The sequence below is a fragment of the Dendropsophus ebraccatus genome, chromosome 4, assembly GCF_027789765.1.
Source record: "Dendropsophus ebraccatus isolate aDenEbr1 chromosome 4, aDenEbr1.pat, whole genome shotgun sequence".
NCBI lineage: Eukaryota > Metazoa > Chordata > Amphibia > Anura > Hylidae > Dendropsophus > Dendropsophus ebraccatus.
The window spans coordinates 27,074,989-27,098,650 of record NC_091457.1 but is presented as its reverse complement, the minus strand read 5'-3'; the positions used below and the strand labels follow the sequence as shown (position 1 = coordinate 27,098,650).

Sequence of the window (23,662 nt, the reverse complement as noted above, 5' to 3'; positions counted from 1 at the left end):
CGTAAGTCATCTGCAGGCGTAAATCATGATTCAAATCTACACATGCTTGAAGCTTTAGTACTCTGGGTGCTGGGTCAGGTGCATGGCTGGCTAGATGCGCCTAAGGGTTGGTGCCTAATTTTGGACTGTTGTACGAGTACGCTGTTCCTAATAAATGTTCCCCATACAGTATGTGTCATAAGGTAGGGAGGGGCCTGGAGGAATATGAAGCCTAAGATAGTTGCCTGGCAGGTTCTGCAGAGATGAGTTGTGGCTAGAAGAAATCATCGCTGTATGGAGAAGAAAAGTAGCAGTATGGTGGTAATACTGGGTGAATGCTGTAGGCTCTTCATTGTATGTGTAGGGTTCTACCCCTTTTTGTACTTGCTAAAAATAAGTTACATGTGAGCAAATGTACATCTATAGCATGTTAACCTGATCTGACGGTTAGTAGATTATTATTGGGTCACTCTGTTGGGAAACTGCCCTGAACTGCAACACATCTCAACTAGTATCGAGCGGACCTGTCTAACTGTTCAGGTTCGGCAACATTCTCTGAACCCAAACGCTCGCTATCTGATTCCCTGTCGCTGCAGAAGTCGAATGCTGCCCTAGGGAGTCCTGGAAAACATGGATACACCCATAGGCTATGTTCACACACTATTTTTGCACAGTATTTTGGTCAGTATTTATTTTTTAACCAAAACCAAAACACAGAAAGGCTAAGTTCCCACATTGTTGAAAGTGAGCGGATGGTCGTCATTTAATGGCAAATGACTACCATTATTCCAAAACAACGACCATTGTTTTGAAATAATGGCCGTTGTTTGCCATAAAGTGGTGGACATCCACTCCATTTCAACAGAGTGTGAACATAGCCTTTCTGTGTTTTTAATCCAGTCCTGGTTTTGATTGCTAAATACTGACCAAAATACTGAGCATAGCCTAAGGCCATGTCCACACAACGTATGGTTTGTATAAATCACGGCCGTTGTTGCAATTTGCAACAACGACCATGATTTATACAGGCCATACATAGTCTGTGAATAAATGGAAACACTGTGTGTATACCCTCCGGCCGGGATTCCATTCGGCCGCAAGAAAAACTGACATGTCCGTTTTCTGCGGCCGCTATTCATTGAATAGGGGCCGCAGGGAACCTGCCATTGCACACAATGGAGCGTGCGGCTCTGGCACACGGGTACACCCGCATCCAAATTCATGAGAGGTGAAGATCATCCGGCCAGTACTGCAGTACCGGCAGGGATGATCATCAGTAACCCGGGTCACAGAACAGCCGGTGTTTTATTAAATGTGAATATGGCCAAAGGCTGCATCCATGTTTTCCTGGCAGTTCTAGGGCGGGATCCAACTACTGCAGCCGCAGAGAATCGGATGCCAAGCGTTTGGGTTCGGAGAATGTTGTATCTATCCAGTAACATTTCTTCCAGTTTTCACCATGTCTCTGTATCTGTGTTTGTTATAACAACATAACAGTATCATCTAAAGAAACCGCCAAGTACTTCACACCATCTATACTGTGAAGAAACTGTTGCTGCAACAACTGAAATAGACATTATATCAGCATTGAGAAAATATGGTTCTGGAGAATGGCGGTGACTGCCATCTATGTAATTCAATCATCAAAAGCTGCAGTGTATCTAACATTCTAAAAAACCTACAAAGAAAGTAAAAGTAAAAAAAAACAAACACTCAAAAGCCCTAAAAAGTAATAATTTGCATTTATGGAAGTATTACTTACCACTGAGTACTACAGAGTAACGCAATAAGAATACATTATGTCATTGTCAGGTACAGTCACTATGATATGTGACTGTATTCACTTCTACTATTCTAAAGAGAATGCCAGTCTAAAGGCCCTATTCCACCAACAGATCTGACGACAGATTATCTGCCAAAGATTTGAGGCCAAACCCAGGCGTGGATTTGAAAAGAGGAGAAATCCAGTCTTTCCTTTATGACCTGTTCTCTGTTTATAGTCTGTTCCTGGGTTTGGCTTCAAATCTTTGGCAGATAATCTGTTGTCAGATCTGTTGGTGGAATAGGCCCTTAAGTGTCTGTACCCACTCTGATCAATAGAAACTGAGGTCTAATGTGTTTCTCTATTGTACTCATACCAGAGAGCCACATTAGCTGTTTAACCCTTTAATGTCACTGATCTACTTATATTCGCTTATTATCTGTAGAAGACTCCAGCCGCTAATGACTGACATCAGTGCTGTCGCTGATGTCAGTCGTTTAACCTTTTATATAATGCAATCAATAGTGACTGCACCACTTAAATGGCAAAATGGTGTATGCTGCAGGTGGCAGGTGAATGGTTGGCTTCCCTGCCACATGATTGCAGGGCGCCAGTCAGTTATTATAGAAGACAGAGGGTTTTGCTAGAACTCTGTGCCAGCCATATTGGCTCTAGAAATTGCCTCAGGTAGGCTGTGCTAGCAGAGCACCAATCTAACTGATCAGTTGCATTGATCATTATAAACAATCAAGTGATTGCTTATCCTTGGGGGACTTAGAAAATGTATTTAAAAAAAGTTTTAAAAATGTAAAAAAACAACAACCCTCCACTAATAAAAATTCAAATAATTTAAAATAAAGAGTAAAATAAAAGTACAAACCTACAATTGCGGCATGGATCATTGCTCTCTATTGAACAGGTCCAAGCACTGCGGACACCCTAGAGATGCACTTCTGCTGGCTGTCCATAGCTTATGGTCTATGGCTATGGATAGGCCATGAATGAGGCCTTACTTAGCTATTGACTTAGCTATCTGTGCTAATGCCAGGAGGGTTGTCTATCACAGAATAGGACCGCCCACTGGACTTCTAAACCCAGAATTAGCAGAGACTTAAAGTGTCACCGTCATTAAAACTTTCAAAATCTAACAGTAGTATCAACAGTAGATGTGATATGAAGCAAGTTTGCAATATACATAGATTTTTTTTTTTTTAGTTATCATGGAGAACACGGCACTTCCTGTTTTCTGATTGTTGTTTTCTCAAAATAACAGGAAACAGTCAGAAAACAGGAAGTGCTGTGTATCCCAGGCCATCTGAGCGCTCACAGACAGAAGGCAGTCATGTGATTGATGGACACATTGAGCCGTGACTCTCTGTACTGGCCGGAATCCCTGTGTTTAGTCTGTTTTTTTCAACCAGCTCAAGTCTTCTGGAGACTGGACTTGGATTTCTGGTAAGTACAGCTTTGTTTTACAGCATGATAACAACAAAAAAAATAATGAATTTATATTGCATATTTGCTTTATATCATTTATATCTACTGTTGATTTACATTTTGAAAGTTATAACGACAGTGACACTTTAAATGAATGTCACAAGGTCTTCTGAATCTTTCCCCACACCCCTATATATCAGTCCGTCCAGCTCCTCCTGCTGTATTCCGTGTCGCCTGCAGCTCCGACTGCATTTTCAATAGAATCGGTTCCCTTGAGGCATTGGTAGAACTGACATTAAGGGCATAAAAAGGTCACTGGTCAATTTCTCTGTTATACTGGTTGTCAGCATAACTAAACGTGCCATACCACAGAAGAAACTGGAGCAGGATTCAATCTGTCATGTGAATATAATTTAACAAAGGTCCAGTGGATGGATCAATAGAAGGAAATCATTTCTGAGCACATTGCACAGACCATAGTTCTGGGTAAGCAGTTTTTTCCTTTTTAGCTCTGACTTGCACACATGTGAATTCCCTTGGCTTTACTGGGAATCCACTAATGTTTAGTTATATCACCCAAATGGATATCCTTTTTTAACTGGTCAGTAGAGATGAGGGAATCTCCAGCACACTTAGGTTTGTCTAACCCTGAACCTGAGCTTGAAAGAGATTGACTTATCTCTACTGGATAGTAAAGAACTAGGGCTTGAACAGTCCTGCAGTTCCCAACATAGCTATCGGTGGCAGCAGAGGGGCCATTAAAACGTAAAAAAAAATTAAAAAAATAAAAATAAATATATATACATACATATATACACTTTTTTTTATGTAAATAAAGCTATATTATGTGACCGGTTGAAATAATTGGTATGTCCAACCTATATGGGTGTCACATTTTCAAGCCATTGGGTGTCACATCGCCCGTTGTTTGACATGGCCGCTGTTTGCCGAGTCAAACTGTCAATGTCTCAGATGTTCACCCGGCTGATACTGTAGTCAACATCACTTCATTTTATTTGGAATGCGACCACATTCCAACGCTCCAATTAGTTATAGAACACAATGTAAAGTACGGCTGGGAGCTGTACTTTACACTGGGAGCACAGGCTATCTTGTGTGGCTGCTTTTCAATGGATAGCAGCTGCACAAAATAGTTCTGGCAATTATTTTGTGCGACCGCAGAGAACACCCACCATAGTGTATACAGGGTGTATATTCTACGGCCAAGGATTCATAGGCTGCAATGTAATCGGCCACTGTCATTAAACAACGGCCATTATTGCAACCTGCAACGGCCGTTGTTTAATGGTAAAATATGTAGTGTGAACTTGGCCTTAGGGTGAAAACTGAGATACTCAACTGTTACATAATGATAGCACATAACACCATTGTCTACAACCTGTGGTTCTCCAGCTGTTGCAAAACTGGTGCCCCGACATCTCGAGAGCGACATGACCTGACCTGATCTGGAGAGCCTTTGCGGTTGTTGTGGTCACTTACCTGTAAGGTGACAGCGTCCGGGTTAGCATGCTGTTTGCAGGTGCAGACCAGATCCCTTCAGAATCAGGACAGGAGGATTTGGAGACAAACAGCTCTCTGATACAATAAGTAGAGAACTAGAAGTATACACGCTTTCATTACATTTATTAAATATCTACAAGTTGTATAACCTGTATTATCTGTATTCTTCATGGTTTGAAGGGTTTATACAGAGATTTTTTTTTTTTTAAAACTCCATATGTTGCTAAGCGTTAACCAGAAAATGAAAAAAAAAACAAAAAAACTTCTACCTTAGTCCTCTGGGGCTCCTGACATCATCCGGTTACCTGCAGCTCTACTTCTTACTTCTGAGATGACATCTACATTGCAGTGATGACCGGCTGCACAGAGTGTTCAGAAAATTCCTTTAATAAACTCGTGTATGTGGTAATGTTGTATTTCTAAAGTTGTATTGCAGTGTAGGTCTGTACTGGCCAAAAAAGATCTATCTATCTATCTATCTCCTATCTATCTATCTATCTATCTCCTATCTATCTATCTATCTATCTATCTATCTCCTATGTATCTATTTATCTATCTATCTATCTATCTATCTATCTATCTATCATCTATCTATCTAATTATCTATCTATCTATCTATCTATCTATCTATCTCCTATCTATCTCCTATCTATCTATCTATCTATCTATCTATCTATCTATCTATCATTTATCTATCTAATTATCTATCTATCTTCTATCTATCTATCTATCTATCTATCTATCTATCTATCTATCTATCTACTATCTCCTATCTATCTATCTATCTATCTAATATCTATCTATCTATCTATCTATCTATCTATCTATCTCCTATCTATCTCCTATCTATCTATCTATCTATCTATCTATCTATCTATCTATCTATCTATCATTTATCTATCTATCTATCTATCTATCTATTATCTCCTATCTATCTATCTATCTCCTATCTATCTATCTATCTATCTATCTATCTATCTATCTATCTTCTATCTATCTATCTATCTATCTATCTATCTATCTACTATCTCCTATCTATCTATCTATCTATCTAATATCTATCTATCTATCTATCTCCTATCTATCTCCTATCTATCTATCTATCTATCTATCTATCTATCTATCTATCATTTATCTATCTAATTATCTATCTATCTTCTATCTATCTATCTATCTATCTATCTATCTATCTATCTATCTCCTATCTCCTATCTATCTATCTATCTCCTATCTATCTATCTATCTATCTATCTATCTATCTATCTATCTATCTTCTATCTATCTATCTATCTATCTATCTATCTATCTATCTACTATCTCCTATCTATCTATCTATCTCCTATCTATCTATCTATCTATCTATCTATCTATCTATCTATCTCCTATCTATCTATCTATCTATCTATCTATCTATCTATCTATCTATTCTATCTGCATGAATCACCCACATTATAAGAGCAGATGAGATAATGACAAGTCTTATTGACATCCCTGTGGATGTTGGTGTGAATTTACAGCTGCAGATTTACTCACGGAAACACTTCCGATTTTCCACTGCATAAAATCCAAATGTCTGTGAACACCAAAAAGCACCAAAGTGGAGATGCACACTGACTAGGGATGGTCCGAACCTGCCGAGTTTCGGGTTCGTACGAACCCGGACTCTCGACAATGATTCCCGCTGTCTTAAACCTCGGTGCAGCGGGCGGATACAGCAGGAGGACCGCCAGGAAAACTGGGATACAGCCACAGCCATAGGCTGTATCCCAGTTTTCCAGGCGGTCTTCCCGCTGTATCCGCCCGCTGCACGGAGGTTTAAGACAGCGGGAATCATTGCAGAGAGTCCAGGTTCGTTTGAACCCGAACCTCGTCAGGTTCGGACCATCCCTAACACTGATAAATAAATGTAGATGGAAGCTCTCAGAAAATGTACAGAACCATAATACAATAAAAAAGCATGAGAAATATACAGTATACAGTCCACACATCCACTAGTTGCAAAATAATTTTCATTGAGAAAATGCAGAACGTTCTGTATACAGACCAGGGGCAGGATAGTGCTCCTCCTCCTCTCTGTGCATCTAGTATTTATCTGGTGTCTCCATTATATTACATAGGTTTATGTGGACACCATATTGAGCTATTTTATTGTTATTACTTGCACTGTGACACCTTATTCATGTATATATATGGTATTCATTGCATTACTGGGAAGGATTATATTGATTGTACATGTGGTGAGAGGCTTTTTCATGCATTACATTGCATGTATGAGTGTCTCTGGCTGTGAGCTGGGGATGGACCTCCTCCTGTTCTTTCTTTCTGTATATAGAATGTTTTCTGTCTGCATTTTCTCAATAAAAATTTCTTTTTAAAAGGGTACTCCCGGCCAGCTGTATAATCCGTGGTCAGGGAGGGGATGGAAATAGAAGGCTCTGGTGACTTACCTCCCCGGTTTAAGCAACGGCTCCCAGATCGCGCCGCCCCGTACTCCTGTCCCGCGGCTGCTTCCTGGACTGAGCTGTGGCTTGAGACGTCACGTCTAACCCTTGGGCGCTCAATGGCTGAGCTGCCTTGAGACGTCACATCTCAAGCCGCAGCTAAGTCCAGGAAGCAACCGCGGGACGGGAGCCGATGCTGGAACCGGGGAGGTAAGTCACTGGAGCCTTCTATTTACACCCCCTCCCCGGCCAGATTCGGTTTATACAGCTGACCCGGAGTACCCCTTTAACTACAGTATGTGCAGATTTTGTATCTTTCTCAAGCTTTTTACTTCTATTACAGAATCCCCCTGAGCCCTAAGAAAAGGGGGACATGACTTTGGGAGAGGGTAACCTATAGCCCCAGCAGTCTTGCCTGTATAATGCTATACATTTAAGCACAGGTAGTTCTACTTTAAGAGGAAGGAGTATATGCCTAGTGTATTGCTATGAGCAGGGTGGGGTTTAGGAATAGATATAACTTCCTGTCTTTCTCTCACTTCCTCTCTTTCACTAGAAGATCTGGAGGAAAACATTTCCCTCCCGCCCGCCCTTTTTTCATCTTTACTTTAAAACTAATTTTCTTTTGTAAGTGTAATAATGCATGTATTGCATTACAGTTTGCCATTAAGCGTCTAAACCCAAGGGAAGGGCAATCCTTCAGCCATGGTTCCCTAGAGGTTTCCTTCACAGGGGTTTTTTCCTCTACTGAGTGCTGGAGGAGTCGAGGTTTCGCCGTGTTTTGCACAATTTTCACAGTTTTGCCTGTACTTTTAGTTTTAAGTTATACGTTTATGGCATTGAATTAGGTGTGCAAAAATGTGTAAAAGATTTTAAAAAAAAATTAATAAATAAAACATGCATATTTTATTATCTGTCACAGCTTTGGTTGGCGGCTCAGGAATTAGGTGGAAGTTGCAGGCAAGTTATGGTGGACTCCTTTTAACTCATAGAGGATGTTAAATGCTCTCCAGACTGAAAAGAATATACCACTTCCTGCAGGATATACAGAACCTGATAAGTACTGGAAGACTAGAATTTTTTAATAGAAGTAAACTACAAATCACTGGCACTTCTTGGCACATGTTGATTTGAAAGAATTTTTTTCTGAACTACCCCTTTAAAGCAGTACTGTCATTTCCAGAAGGGAGATGTGACTCATCATCTCCATAGACTCACTCTCCATAATGAAGCGAATAAGTCAAATTTGATTAACAGGTTGATTGAAATGTATAGCCTTACAAATATAATGTTTTCTACTTAATTCTTAAATGTTACTTACTAAATACATGAGATAGAGGAATATACTGTTTAGGTTTATAGATGTATTTTCTGCATTTAAGTCATTACGTTTAAGCATTACATTATGTTTAGTGAATAAACTTTGAAAAGCAGCAATAAAAATCCATTAGAATTATGTCCATTAAGTTCCTCAAGTACTGCAGAGTTCCTTTAGCCTTCTTGTCTGCCATCCAAGGGAGATGTCCGAGTGAAGAGGCCATGCTGTCAGTAGTCTTATTCTCTTCATTTCTGCCCCTGGGGCTGTGGTGGGAGGGCATCTACATCCATAAAGTGCGTATTTTACACCAGTGTTTCTCCACTTCAGTCCTCAGGTACCCCAAACCGGTCATGTTTTGAGGCTTTTCTTAGTATTTCATAGGTAATATAAAATAGTGCATCAGGGATCATCCTTGGTGTTCTTTTATGGGATAGCCTCACATCATGACTAGAGATGAGCCAACTTCGAGCATGTCCGAACCCGAACATTCGGCATTTGATTAGCGGTGGCTGCTGAAGTTGGATAAAGCCCTAAGGCTATATGGAAATCATGGATATAGTTATTGGCTGTATCCATGTTTTCCAGACAACCTTAGAGCTTTATCCAAGTTCAGCAGCCCCCGCTAATCAAATGCCGAACGATTGGGTTCGGATGGACTCGAGCATGCTCGAGGTTCGCTCATTTCTAATCATGACCTGTTGGATGGACTTAAGGATTAGAGTTGGAAAGCATTGTTTTAGAACAAGGGCGGTGAACCTTCGGCCTTCCAACTAAAGCAAAACTACAATTCCCATAACGGGAATTGTAGTTTTGCATCAGCTGGAGGTCAAAAGGTTCCCCATCCTTGTTTTAGACTACCCCTTCATACGCATAGCCTATGAGTTTGTCACAGGATATGCTTGGATCTACTCCTATCCTTCCCATGTAGCCAATACATGTGGACTCTTAGACTACCCCTTAAAGAGACAAATTCTTAGCAAACAATGATAAGGAATATGCAGAAGGTACATCTAAAGTCAGTGATCCCTCATGTTACAATAAGTGGTTCCAGGGCCATCATTGTATGTTAAAAATATTCAATGGTGGAGATTTATCAAGCTGGTGTAAAGTGAAACTGGCTCAGTTGCCCCTAGCAACCAATCAGATTCCACTTTTCACAGGCTCTTTGGAAAATTAAAGGTAGAATCTGATTGGTTGCTAGGGGCAACTGAGACAATTCTACTTTACACCATCTTTGATAAATCCTCCCCCATTGTATCTCTCACCTGGGGTCCAAAGGAGCAGAGTAGAACTGAACACGTAGTACTGCGCTATACTGTCGGGAGGCGCCACTGGACATATTATTAAGCCGTTCACACGTGTGGCATTTCAGTACCGTCTGTAGCATTGTATATTGAGTATGGTACAGGAAAAACTAGTGTGTGCTGAAAATGTTGTTACCTGATGGACCACTATAGAGTCTTTTACTGCAAATACGTCCATTGTCATTATACTATTAGAAGCTATGTTCACATGCCAGTCGGCTCATAAAACAACTGTATGCATTTGAAATATTTTGGGCTATTTATGACCCAAAAGACATCCTAAAATACATCTCAGAAATACAGCTGTTATTTTGTGCCTTAACCCCTTCAGGACAAGCCTAATTTTTCTTTTTGCGCTTTCGTTTTTTCCTTTATTTTGTTGCGACACCAATTATACTATGAAATGACAGACTTAATTTTTCCATTAAGTATACAGCAAAACTGGAAAAAAATATTTGAACCCCCCCCCCCCCCAAAAAAAACCAGGGATCGCCTCTCCGCGATCACATCGCCACTAGGACCCCAGGTGATTGCTTTTTATAGCCATTTGAATGCGGTGGGAGCGGTGGGATTTAAATTGTTAATTACCCAGGTGTGACGATCGTCCCATGCTGGCTAATATCCACGGTCCCTGGTTGCTGATAGCAGCAGGTAGCTGCGCAGTTTAGAGCGAGGTCATGGAGTGACCCCTCTCTTAACCCCCCTATCCACCCTAGGATGTACTGATATGTGATGGGAAGGGGTTAAAGCCAATGTACCAGCAGATACATCGCTTTAAGATTTTTACATCAATAAACCAGTGCCGGTGCAGGGATGCCGGTGCCTCTGTCCTTTTTTTTTTAACCGCACCTTGGTTCCCATGCACAGTGCCGGTCTATTCCCAGTGACCGGCCCGGCCTAAAGCTCCCCTCCCCTCTGTGACATGGCTCTACTGCCTCCAGTGCTTAAGGCCAGACCGGAAATAGATCGGCACCATGTGCGGGAACTGGGCCGCAGTTTAAAAAAAAGGACGGCGGCACCAGGAGTTTAAAGCGTAACTGTCATTTCAGGGTCATTTTTCTGAAAACATTAAATATCAACAGTTCAAGCGATTTTAAGAAAATCTGTAATAGGTTTTATGTACTAAAAGAGTTTCCTTCTGTAGTAAATAAGCAATCTCCCAGCCTCCCCCCTCACATCAAATGAAGCAGGATTTCTGTCTCCATTATGTGGCTATGGAGAGGGGAGGGGCTGTTAGGAGTGACTGAGCACGGAGGAAATCTGCAAAGCACAACACCCTGCAATCTTCTCTCAGTAAGTTCATAGATAAGCACTGACCTTTCTGACACCTGAATTTAGTGTTTTAGGTGCCCAGAGAGTCTACAAACAGCTGACCTTCATGTCACCTCTTCCTGCTCCCTCACCTCCCTCAGCCCCTCCCCCCTTCATAGGCTTACAATGGAGAGAGCAGAGCCCGTCTTCACTGGCTTCTCTGTAATGAAGACGTGTTTGCCTGATAACGCACAGATAAGAAGTCAGGGGGGGAGGCTGGGAAACTGCTTCTTGAGTACAGAAGGAGGCTTTTTTGGCTGATGAAACCTATTACAGAGTTTCTTAAAATCGCTTATACTACTGATTTCTGCAATAAAAAAAAACATGACAGTTACGCTTTAAAGCAATGTACCTGCTGGTAAATTTGCTATAAATTCCTCCCAAAAACAGGCCTTTCATTTTTTTGGCAGTTTTTTGGCGTATTTTTAAACCATAAAAGGCCAGTAAAACAATACTAGTGTCATTTTTAGGTAAAAATGTGTCCATATATTCAATGTAATAATGCGCGCCATTGAAGTGAGTGGGAAATTGGACAGCATAATGTCGCAGTGCACACACAATAGAGAATATCAGCCGTAATTGACTACGACCACCCAATGAACATTCTCATTATTTACTACCTATTTTTGCCAAAAATTTACATATATATTTTTTTTAACCTGTTGATATGTTTTATTTCCGCTCAAAACTACATCAATATTTTAGTATCATGTATAGATTTTAGGATTGTTTGTTACCTCTGCTGTGCTGGAATTCTTTCTCATTCTTTAGGTGAAGAGATCTTCAGAATCGAGCCCCTTTTCTTGCACATGACATTGGTTGATAAACATACAAAACATTTCCATAGTCGTATATAATCTGTTTAATTGTAAATGATACAATAGTAAAGTGCACCTTAATAGTAGAATTGTCAGATCTACTCATACTGTTCTTTGGAGAGGACCAAACCATTATAAATGATGCTACTTAAGAACTGAATATCCTTAATACTGTATATCATTATTTCAACCTCTTTCTTTATCCGTCTGAGTGTTGTCGAAACATAGACCCATAGGATAGTTGGGATGTAGTCACTGGTGGCAAACGTCTGCAACTAAAAATCATCTGGATGGGGTTGTTTCTGCAACATGCTCACTGATTCATGCAAGAACCATTGATATGAATGGGATAGTCACACCTGCCATCAGTGACTATACCCAGAAATAAGACCAAAAACTCATTGTACTCTTGTAGGTTTCTCCTTCATGCTTGCTGTGAAGATCTGTCACCAGAAAGAAATCTGCTACACCGATCAACCATAACATTTAAATTAACTGCCTAACGTGTTGCGAAAATAGCCTTAACCCAGGGATGTGGAACCTTCAGCCCTCCGGCTGTTGCAAAACTACAATTTCCATCATGCCTGGACAGCCAAAGCTTTAGCTTTGGCTGTCCAGACATGATGGGAATTGTAGTTTTGCAACAGTTGGAGGGCTGAAGGTTCCCCATCCATGCCTTAACCCATCCATCCATGGAGTCCACAAGATATTTATATTATCTGGCAATATGTTGGTAGCAGATCCTTTAAGTCCTGTATGTTGCAAGGTGGGGCCTCTCTAGATCTACCTAAAATGCCAGGTCTCCCAGAGCACTACATGGCTTTGTCTCCTTTACATGCTTCATCCTGGTGCTGTTTGTTTTCCGGGTGAGTGCCCCCATTTACAGTATCTGGCCGACAATATAATTTCAATTCAAGATGACCAGACCAAGCTACCTCCTTCTATTGCTCCATTTACCAGTTCTAATGCTCCCAGGCCCGTTGTAGGCTCTTGGTGATTAATAGGGGTCAGAATCGGCTTTGCTGTTCTATAGCTAGAATTTACTTTTTCAGCAATTTGTGCTACAGTATTTCTTCTTTGAGTCGAGACCATATGGCATTAATGAGCTATGGGAGCCCAACCTGTCACCGGTACACCAATTACCATTCCTCCAACCACTTTTTAAAGGTACAATACTAACAAATGCATAGTGCGAACACCCCGCAAGACCCGAAGTGCTTTGACCTAGATGCTAAGACCTTTACACTTGCCTATTTTTCCAGCTTAAGTATATCCCACCCTATAACACATGCCATGAAATAATCTGTGTTATTCCCTTCACTTTTATTGTTATGGCTGATCGGTGTGTGCACCAATGCTATCCACTCAATACTTCCCCCCTTCCCCATTTTTTTCTTTATAAACTGTTTAATGGATCTCATATAAATATATATAAGGTTTCTCACCCTGTTTGTGGTAAACATTGAATATATATTCCAGGAAAGTTTCTTTTTCGCGTAATGGAAGTCGATTGGGTTCACTTGCATACGTCTGAGCCCCTAACTTTATGGTTGACAGGTTCAACTACGTACAGTGACCATATGACCCGACCATGGCCTTAATCTAGTTTAATGTTCATCATTATGATTTGTATAGTAATATGTTCTTTAATGTGGCACCAAAAGTGAACTTTTCCATTAATGTAGGCCATATTTTATCTTTAAAGCATTACTGTCATTTGTAGAAACGTTTAAAACGTCAAAAGATCTATTGCGATCACGAGATACAGTCAGGGGGAGTAGGCAGCAATGTGCTCAACTCTCCGGCCAACTAAACATCTGACTAATAGACTGTAATGAAGCGAAGGAGTCATATTTGATTGACAGCCGGCAGAGGCGCACACTACCGTGTACTCCCAATGTTGTATCTTAGGTTTGCATTGGTTCTCAGCAGGGATGATGTATCTACCAAGACTATTTTACCTCCACACAATATGAGCCATATATTAACCTACTCTTCTTCTTTCTAGCTGTTTGATGCCCATGCGCCCATTGGTCATAGTGTTTAGAAGTCTTACATAGGGATACAGAGATAATGGGCAACTTGTATTAAGTACAGGGATCAATACTCAATACTCATTTGCATATATGTGAAGATCAGGCTCATTTTCCCTCCAAATTGGAAAAACAAAAATGCTGAAGAGAAAGTGATAACGGAACCAATCCCACTGTCATCAATGGGGCCATTCCCGACATCCAGTGTGTCAGTTGTGACGCGGTTCAGATGCCCGATAGGAAAATATGTCAATAGCCCTCAGCCTGGTCCTTTGGCTATATGTGAGGCAGCCATAGCTCTGCTAGTCGTGTTATTTCAAGAAAAACAAAACAGAATGGCATCAGGAGGTCTATACCGTTGGATCCTGTTGGCACTGACTTAAAATAATTTTGTTTACAGCTGAATATTGTGTTTTGCTGGTCCTGTTGTTTTATGCAGTATATTTGTTGCAGTTTAATTTCTCTTTGTATGCTGTAAGGCAAAAACATGGTGTGAACAGACCTATTCGGGTGCCTTTGGGACAGAGCGCGTGGGTGTCTCCCACACCAAAATTTCATAACTATATACCCAGTGTGCAATATGTAGGCTGGCCTGTCTCTTTTATTCTGAAATAAGGAGGAAGAATTTGTCTGTGAACACATCATTTGTACCCTATAAATGGAGGTATACGTCACTGGAAAAACTGTTCTTTAGTCCTGTACGCTTCCATGATTAAGGCAAAGTTTTCATACCTGGGAGTGTTTTAATAGTTTCTTTCACTCCTTTAGTATGCAATAAGATATATACTGTATATATTATGTAAATGTAATGCAAAATATCTACAGGAATGTAAAATATAACCTGAATAGAATGTAGACCATAGTGAGAGGGTAACAAATATAGACTCTACCTCTCCATGAACAATCTCAACACTCTTATACAAGGCCGTAACATTTGCTTTATTGATATTCTGATACTCTCTTTGCCCCAGTAGCCCAAACCCCTTATTACAAGTCCATTTTTATTTTAAGGGGTATGTGGAGAAAGCCTGGGGTGATAAAATGGGTTTTGATTTCTTGAGGGGGTGTGGGGCAGTAGATTGAGTCCACGAAGAAGTCAAACGCACGGCTCAGCGTTCAAAAAACCAAGACAACACCACACAAACCAGAATAGAAATAACCTTGATCTTTAGGAGAGCATAGAGGATTTTGAGAGGGGCAATGAGGATAAGGGAGGGGAGAGCATAACCAAGGCCAGTCCTTTTAGCCCTCTTTCAAATTTTGTTAGGAGTCTTTGTCTCTAAAAGTGGTTGTCTCAACACACTACCATTCCTCTCCCCTCAATGGCTCCACGTTGTTAAAGGATTATAGTTGATTATTATTGACCATCTCTCCTAACTTCAGTATGTTTGTCCATGGAAGGAGATCTCCATACTACATTCCCTTTCTCAGTGCTACCATACTTTGACAGGAAACAAGTTTGTGGGTCTTTAATTATTTTATCTTTTCAGAAGTTGCCAACATAAAAGCTTAGTGAATCTTGGCTTTTTTTCCCCTCAAAACAGGAGGAAGAATAGATGATCGGAAATGAACGAGAGATGTGTTTCCTGTTTAAGGTTAAAGTAAAAAGTTTAGTTGAGAACTGGGCACAGGAGTGTTTCAACAGATGATCAGATCATGGTCAATTGGTAGAAGACTGGTTGGTGTTCATCCACTGCTAGATGGCTTTGAAAAACAGTGGACATGTCCATGAATGTTTTCTTGGTTACTGTGAATACAGTACAATAAGTTGGCTAATTTTGACATTCAAATGGCTGACCAAAGGTTAATGTCTGGATGACCCTTAGTTGGGTTTTTAACAGTTGGCAGTTGTTTAAGCATTTGAATAGTTGATTAAGGTGACGGCCAACTGTTGACCTGGGGCTTAGTCACTTTGCTTAGTCAATGATTGGTCACAGCATGGGGTCAGTCTGATATCTCCATTAAATGGCGGGTTAGATGTTGTCCAACCATACTCCCAAATTCGGGAGAGTCCATACTATACTTTCACACATAATACTCCTTGTCCTTATTTTTCTTACTCTTACCAACTGTTTTGGTGGCAGGCGCTGTCTTTTCTTTAACCACAGCACCATTACTCTGCGCAGAGTTGCTGATGTAGTTCCGGGTTTGGTCCACCTGGTAGGACCCTTCATCCCTGTTCCTGTACTTGTACATTGCGTAGAGGAGAATAAGGATGCAAAGAGCAGCTGCTGCCACGATTCCCACAACCATTCCTGTTGTGCTGCTGGACTCCCTGATAACTTCCACTGCTCCGGGGGACCCTTTCTCCCCTGAGCCTGTAGGATTTGCTGTAGGGAAATTATGGAAATTAGGGGAAGAAGTTATAGGTGGAAACCTCTGTTTGTTCAGCTTATCCAGCTGGAAAGAGGTAGGGATATGGGGAAATTGGTCTATATTGGGTTTTAGGGGCTCCCTGTTATTCATTTTGCCGGCAGGGATATTTCGGACAAGGTCTGGGGATGTGGTGGAGGTGAGAAGGTCATAAGGGGAGGAGGTTGATCCTCCTGCCCTTGTATTTGGCCGAGAACCTGGAGGTCTCCGTGCTGCACTATCTGGTCTGGATAGCAAGGTTCTATCAGTTACCAATGGAAAACTGGTATAGAAGTCCTCATCATCAGTAGGAGGGAAACTTGATTCAAATACCTCCCCTGAGGCATAACCAGAGACCTCTATCCCCTCCTCGCAATCACTATCCTCTTGCTCAGAAGGGCATGGTGGCCTCAGGTTGGAAGGAACACTCAAGGAATCTTTGGTGGTGTCCAGTGTGAGGACAGTTCGGTAGGTGGGGGGAGGAGGTACAAAGGGGGACCGGGTAGCAATGGGAGGGGTATCTAAGGAATCTTCGGTTATTATGGGTAATATTAACTCCCCTCCTGTAAACAAGACAAAAAACAGAGAAAACAGCAAAGAAAACTGTGTGAGTAAAAACCTCAGAATATAAACATACAGTCAACACAATGCTATCGTCTAACTCCCTGAAATATCTAAAACTCCTAGATGACTCTAGAATTACCCAGAAATGCTCTATCATACAGCTGACTATCTATCAAACATGTTGTAATATTATTATGTTAAATATATCTAATAAACAACTGAATTATTCCAAAGTATATTTTTCTTATCTGCTATTTATTTGTAATATCCTCTCCTACAGTAGATCATCATTTCCTTCTATCCCCTGTGCCATGTTTCCTCACTTATCTTTAAACTCTTTTATGCTATATACATCTTTTGGAGCCATAAATGTCTCCTTTCATTTCTAGAGCAATACATAGACTTACGATTCATACAACCCCACATATTTATATTAATATGCTAAATAGCTTAAACTTTTTTTTATACGGTATTAATTTTTATCTTTCAAATTTGAAACCCTTCATAAATTTTCTTTCCTAAATTACTTAAAACTGTGCGGCTCTATCGCCCAAACTCCCACGTAACTCTATCCTCTGCTTATGTCTCTGTTATTTTAAGGCTAATGCTTTTATTTTGTCATTTTATTTTAATTTAAAATTATAACTAGTTTTGGTTCTATAATTTTCTATTTAGCCAATTTTACCCTAACATATATTCTACTGCTTTCTTCTATAATATATATATATTTTTTTTTACTATACTCCTAATTTGAATTCTAAATTGACTACGAACTGCCCTCTCTAATACCTCCCACCTTTTAACAGTTCTCCCCATTCATCTACAAAAAAATACTCCTATTTATTTCAGTTGCTCTGTGCTCATCAAATAAAATTGATTCAGAATATTTAGACAACTTACATCAAACAATTGGCCACATGTGATTTTAGCATGAAGACAAAAAAAAATTACAAAAGAAACTGTGAAACCTCTGGGTAAAAAAAAACACTTTCTTGTTTAATTTACTTTACTGTTTCACGGTCAATTTATAGTTTAAAAAATTTCACTTATTTTACCCAAACATCATATATATGTATAAAATATGTTATATATAAATAATCAAATGTTTTAGGACTAGCATAGCTTAGTGAGTGAACCTCTATAAGATATGCTGACCTTTAAAAGACTTTAAAAAGATGTTATGACCATGAACAATCAAATTATGTAGAGATTATGTTACAAAAATAAAAATAAAAATAAAAGCAAAGCAAAAATAAAAGGAAATTATTGGATAGGGGCAAAGGGACAGAAATACCCCCAGTATATAAAGCTGGCCTTTAATATAAAAACAACTTGCTTTGTATAACAATTGTAAAACAGTTCATTACAATTCAACAAGTATTTTATTTGCCCTAGTAGCTGGTTATCTCTATTACTTATATAACTTACCACCTACTATCCCCAAACCAATATGTAAACATTAAAGGGGTTGCCTGTAAACATATATTTTTTTTCTATCTGTCTGGGAGTATGTTAAACATGAAAAAATAAGTTATACTCCCCTACCCTGATCTTCCAGCAGCTGCAATTCCAATGGACTTTGGTCCTCGCTAGTCATCAATGCTTCCTGGTTTATTTGATTAGTTATTCCTACATGAACTGCTTCCTTAGCCAATCATAGACTGATTAGCTGAGTGGGCAGTTCCTGTGGGGAACCAGAAAGCAATGATGATCAGCAGGGACCTGCAGCCATTGCAACCGGGGGATCAGGGTAGATGAGTACAACTTTATTGCACCCTTAACTGAATATAGACAACTGTATGTCTCTAGACAACTCTTTTTAACACACCTAAACCTTTTCCCCTAAAAACTACCTAAACGTTTACTTTCCTAAAATAAAGCCACTGTTAAGTCAACTCTGATGTACAGGACACATGACATAATTAGAATGTTTTTTTTTTTAGAATGGTATATTTAACTATATAAGCTAAAGCCTGATGTTCCCTGCCTGCAGGTGTTCAGACCATTGGGTCGCTTTTTAAGAATATAAAGTAAAAACCGCATCCACCGTTACTTATATCCACCGTTACTATATTGTAATTACAGTATATATAGTTTTTTAGCTGTTAATTTAAATTTGCACATGTTATCGCTGATATATTGCTACCAACTCATCCCCGATCAACACCTACTCCTAAAAATTTGTAAAATAAAGTCATTGATCACTGATTATAAAATTTAAGCAATTCGGCTGTGGTTTTCTTTAGGGATTTTCTGTTTTTGAGCCTCATGGAAAAAGCGGCAGTAATCTAGCAGTTTGCCTGCAGGGGAAGCACAAAGGAGGAAAGGTATCCAAGGTTGGGGCTCCACGTGTCAATGCCCCCCCCCCCCCCCCCCCCCCAAAAACAAAAAAAAACAACAAAAAAAAAAAAACTGCATTGGACTTTTTTGGCATAATAATTACAGAAAAAAATGGTTACCCCTCCCAACAAGCTGTGTACAGTATATTGTTGTGCAGCCCTGGACCAAAGCATACATACAGTACATTGTGCCCAAATGCTCAAAAAAGATGAAACCAAGAGGAAATTATCCAATAGAATACACTATGTTCCTACAAGCATTATAATTATTATTATTATTATTATTATGGTCAAAATATTGTTTTAATACATTAGGTCCTGGACTGGTGACAGCCCTGGGCAATAGCCATTGTTAGGCCCCAAGGACAGGGGTCATACTACTGTATGTGGCAAATCATAAGTAGCTAAATACAGAGGATGTACAGGATTAGAAAAAAAATCCTAGTAACAGAGCCAACTCTATCTATAGTCACTATAAAACAGAGAATGATAGTGTATACACTTCTCTGGAAAGGTTATATATAGTCCCATTGCATTACATTATAGGACATGTTCTGCTATGGAACTTTTTATTTAGTTCTTCAGTTTGTTACTTTGACTGTTAATTTAGTTGTTCTAAAGATAGAAAGTTAGAAATGGCTTTCCGTGTGTTCTAAGACTACTTCACTTATTTTAGCCTCCCCGTGTACTCGACTCTTTGCAGAGAGTAGTTTAACTACCTGTCTTTGTTTTTGTTTGCTCTGGATCTTTCATATAAAATGATAATTGATAAAAATAAATAAACGCTTTAGCCCTATATATAATGTGCCTGAATCAGAATGGGGCTAGCCAGCTCTTTTATGGTATACTAAACCTCACTATCCTGAATAGCAATCAGGCTATACTTTTATGGAGATTACTTATTAGATATCCTGTATACTGTATATGACTAGATCTCTGGGTTGACACATGGCAGGAACCAGGAAGCAGTGTTGAATCATGATAAGGTGCATCGGATGGGCAGCTGAGGGGTCAGGGGCGGGTGAGTATGAGTTTTTTTTATATCACCCTCAAATCAAATTTAATGTTTTGTTTCTATGGTAGGACCACCCCTTTAACATTATACAACACTATAGGAGGGTCAGACCCATGCCCCTGAAATGTTGTATCAAAAATGAGTGGGAGATGAGAAGATCTTGGAAGCAGGGGCAGTCATAATGGAAAATATATAGTAACTGTATATTACAAAGGATTAACATCCTGTCATGTCCCCTACTAATGTCAGCTATGCTATGCTTTTATTGCTTCTATGTAACTGCTTACAGTATAGTCCATTTATGCTGTAATACCACAATATATATTATATTCTATAACTTCTCCATATACACTGTAATACCTCAGCACATTCTATGCTATGGCTTTTCCATGTACACTATAATACTTCAGTTCATTCTATGCTATAGCTTCTCCATGTACACTGTAATACCTCAGTACATTCTATGCTATAGCTTCTCCATGTACACTGTAATACCTCAGTACATTCTATGCTATAGCTTCTCCATGTACACTGTAATACGTCAGTACATTCTATGCTATGGCTTCTCCATGTACACTGTAATACCTCAGTACATTCTATGCTATAGCTTCTCCATATACACTGTAATACGTCAGTACATTCTATGCTATGGCTTCTCCATGTACACTGTAATACCTCAGTACATTCTATGCTATAGCTTCTCCATGTACACTGTAATACCTCAGTACATTCTATGCTATAGCTTCTCCATGTACACTGTAATACCTCAGTACATTCTATGCTATAGCTTCTCCATGTACACTGTAATACCTCAGTACATTCTATGCTATAGCTTCTCCATATACACTGTAATACGTCAGTACATTCTATGCTATGGCTTCTCCATGTACACTGTAATACCTCAGTACATTCTATTCCTTAGCTTCTCCGCATACACTGTAATACCTCAGCATATTCTATGCTATAACTTCTCCATAAATACTGTAACACCTCAGCAGGGCCGGGACAAGGAATTTTGGTGCCCTAGGCAGAGAAGGAAAATGGCGCCCCCCCCCCCCCCATGTATATATATCTCCTGTTTGCTTCCCCTAGTAGTATATAGACCCCCTGTTTGCTTCCCCCAGTAGTATATAGACCCCCTGTTTGCTTCCCCAGTTGTATATATATCCCGTGTGCTGCCCCGAGTTGCATATATTTTTATGTATATATATTTATGCATATACACACAGACACACACTTATGTACAGTATATACACTTATTTATACACACACATACACACACTCTTATGAATACACACACACACACTCTTATGTATGTACACACACACACACACACTCTTATGTATGTACACACACACTCTTATGTACACACACACACACACACACTCTTATGTACAAACACACACTTTTATGTGTACACAAACACACACACTCTTATGTACACACACACTCTCATGTACACATACACACAGACACAAAACAGCTACCTCTCAGTGTGACACACACACACTCTTATGTACACACACTCTTATGTACACACACACACACACTCTTATGTACACACACACACTTATGTACACACACACAGACACAAAACAGCTACCTCTTAGTGTGACACACACATACACTCTTATGTACACACACACTCTTATGTACACACACACACAGACACAAAACAGCTACCTCTTATGTATGTACACACACACACACACACACACACACACTCTTATGTATGTACACACACACACACACACACACACACACACACACAAACACTCTTATGTACACATACACAGGCACAAAACAGCTACCTCTCAGCTAGGTGTGTGGAGCTTGCACTTTCTCTCCTCTCCATCCTGAGACTGTTATGGAGGGGTCTGCTGCTGCTGCTGCTGATGACCATGATGCAGCAGCGATGAGCAGCTGACAGGAGAGGCCCAGGCAGACACTTCCTGGTCCCCCTGTGTGGTCTCTGCAGGCTGCTATTCTTCATCTCCTCCTCCCTGGCCTGACAGCTGAGCAGCTCCCAGAGCCTGGAGGATGTGCAGCAGGGGATGTGAGTAATGCTGCCCCCATGCTGGTGTCCTGCACCAGGTCAGAGCCTCCAGGCAAAGGGAGCTCAGCCACTGTACACCATAATACCTCAATAGATTCTATGCTACGGCTTCTCCACGTACACTATAATACCTCAGTACATTCTATTCTATGGCTTCTCCAAATAAACTGTAATACCTCAGTACATTCTATTCTATGGCTTCTCCAAATAAACTGTAATACCTCAGTACATTCTATTCTTTGGCTTCTCCATATACACTAATACCTCAGTACATTCTATGCTATGGCTTCTCCATACAGTATATGCTGTAACACCTCAGCACATTCTATTCTATGGCTTCTCCATATATACTGTAACATCTCAGTACATTCTATTCTATGGCTTCTCCACGTACACTGTAATATCTCAGTACATTCTATTCTATAGCTTCTCCATGTACACCATAATACCTCAATAGATTCTATGCTATGGCTTCTCTATGTACATCTCTAATACCTCAGTACATTCTATGCTATAGCTTCTCCATGTACACTATAATACCTCAGTACATTCTATGCTATAGCTTCTCCATGTACACTGTAATACCTCAGTACATTCTATGCTATAGCTTCTCCATGTACACTGTAATACCTCAGCACATTCTATTCTATAGCTTCTCCACGTACACTGTAATATCTCAGTACATTCTATTCTATAGCTTCTCCATGTACACCATAATACCTCAGTACATTCTATGCTATGGCTTCTCTATGTACATCCCTAATACCTCAGTACATTCTATGCTATGGCTTCTCTATGTACATCCCTAATACCTCAGTACATTCTATGCTATGGCTTCTCCACATACACTGTAATACCTCAATACATTCTATACTATGGCTTCTCCATGTACACCATAATACCTCAGTACATTCTATGCTATGGCTTCTCTATGTACATCCCTAATACCTCAGTACATTCTATGCTATGGCTTCTCCACATACACTGTAATACCTCAGTACATTCTATACTATGGCTTCTCCATGTACTCCATAATACCTCAGTACATTCTATTCTATGGCTTCTCCACGTACACTATAATACCTCAGTACATTCTATTCTATGGCTTCTCCAAATAAACTGTAATACCTCAGTACATTCTATGCTACGGCTTCTCCATATACACTAATACCTCAGTACATTCTATGCTATGGCTTCTCCATATATACTGTAACACCTCAGCACATTCTATTCTATGGCTTCTCCATATATACTGTAACACCTCAGTACATTCTATTCTATGGCTTCTCCATGTACACTGTAATACCTCTGTACATTCTATTCTATGGCTTATCCGTGTATACTGTAATACCTCAGCATATTCTATGCTACAGCTTCTCCATGTTCCAACACTAGGAACATACAGTAGCAGA

General features: G+C 39.9%; 1 protein-coding gene across 16 annotated transcripts in view; it reads right to left on the bottom strand.

Moving 5' to 3' along the window:
• Positions 1-14,826: 14,826 nt before the first annotated feature.
• Positions 14,827-23,662, bottom strand: part of NRXN2 (neurexin 2) — a 609,925-nt gene continuing 601,089 nt past the window's right edge. For 8 of the 16 annotated variants that reach the window (XM_069965315.1, XM_069965314.1, XM_069965316.1 and 5 more), the window contains one exon: positions 14,828-16,839. In XM_069965315.1, coding sequence (XP_069821416.1) covers positions 15,950-16,839 — 890 coding nt within the window. In that variant the 3' untranslated portion in view covers positions 14,828-15,949. Of the gene's footprint in view, positions 16,840-23,662 lie in introns of all 16 variants that reach the window. The other 8 variants (XM_069965322.1, XM_069965323.1, XM_069965328.1 and 5 more) reach the window with 3 other exon arrangements.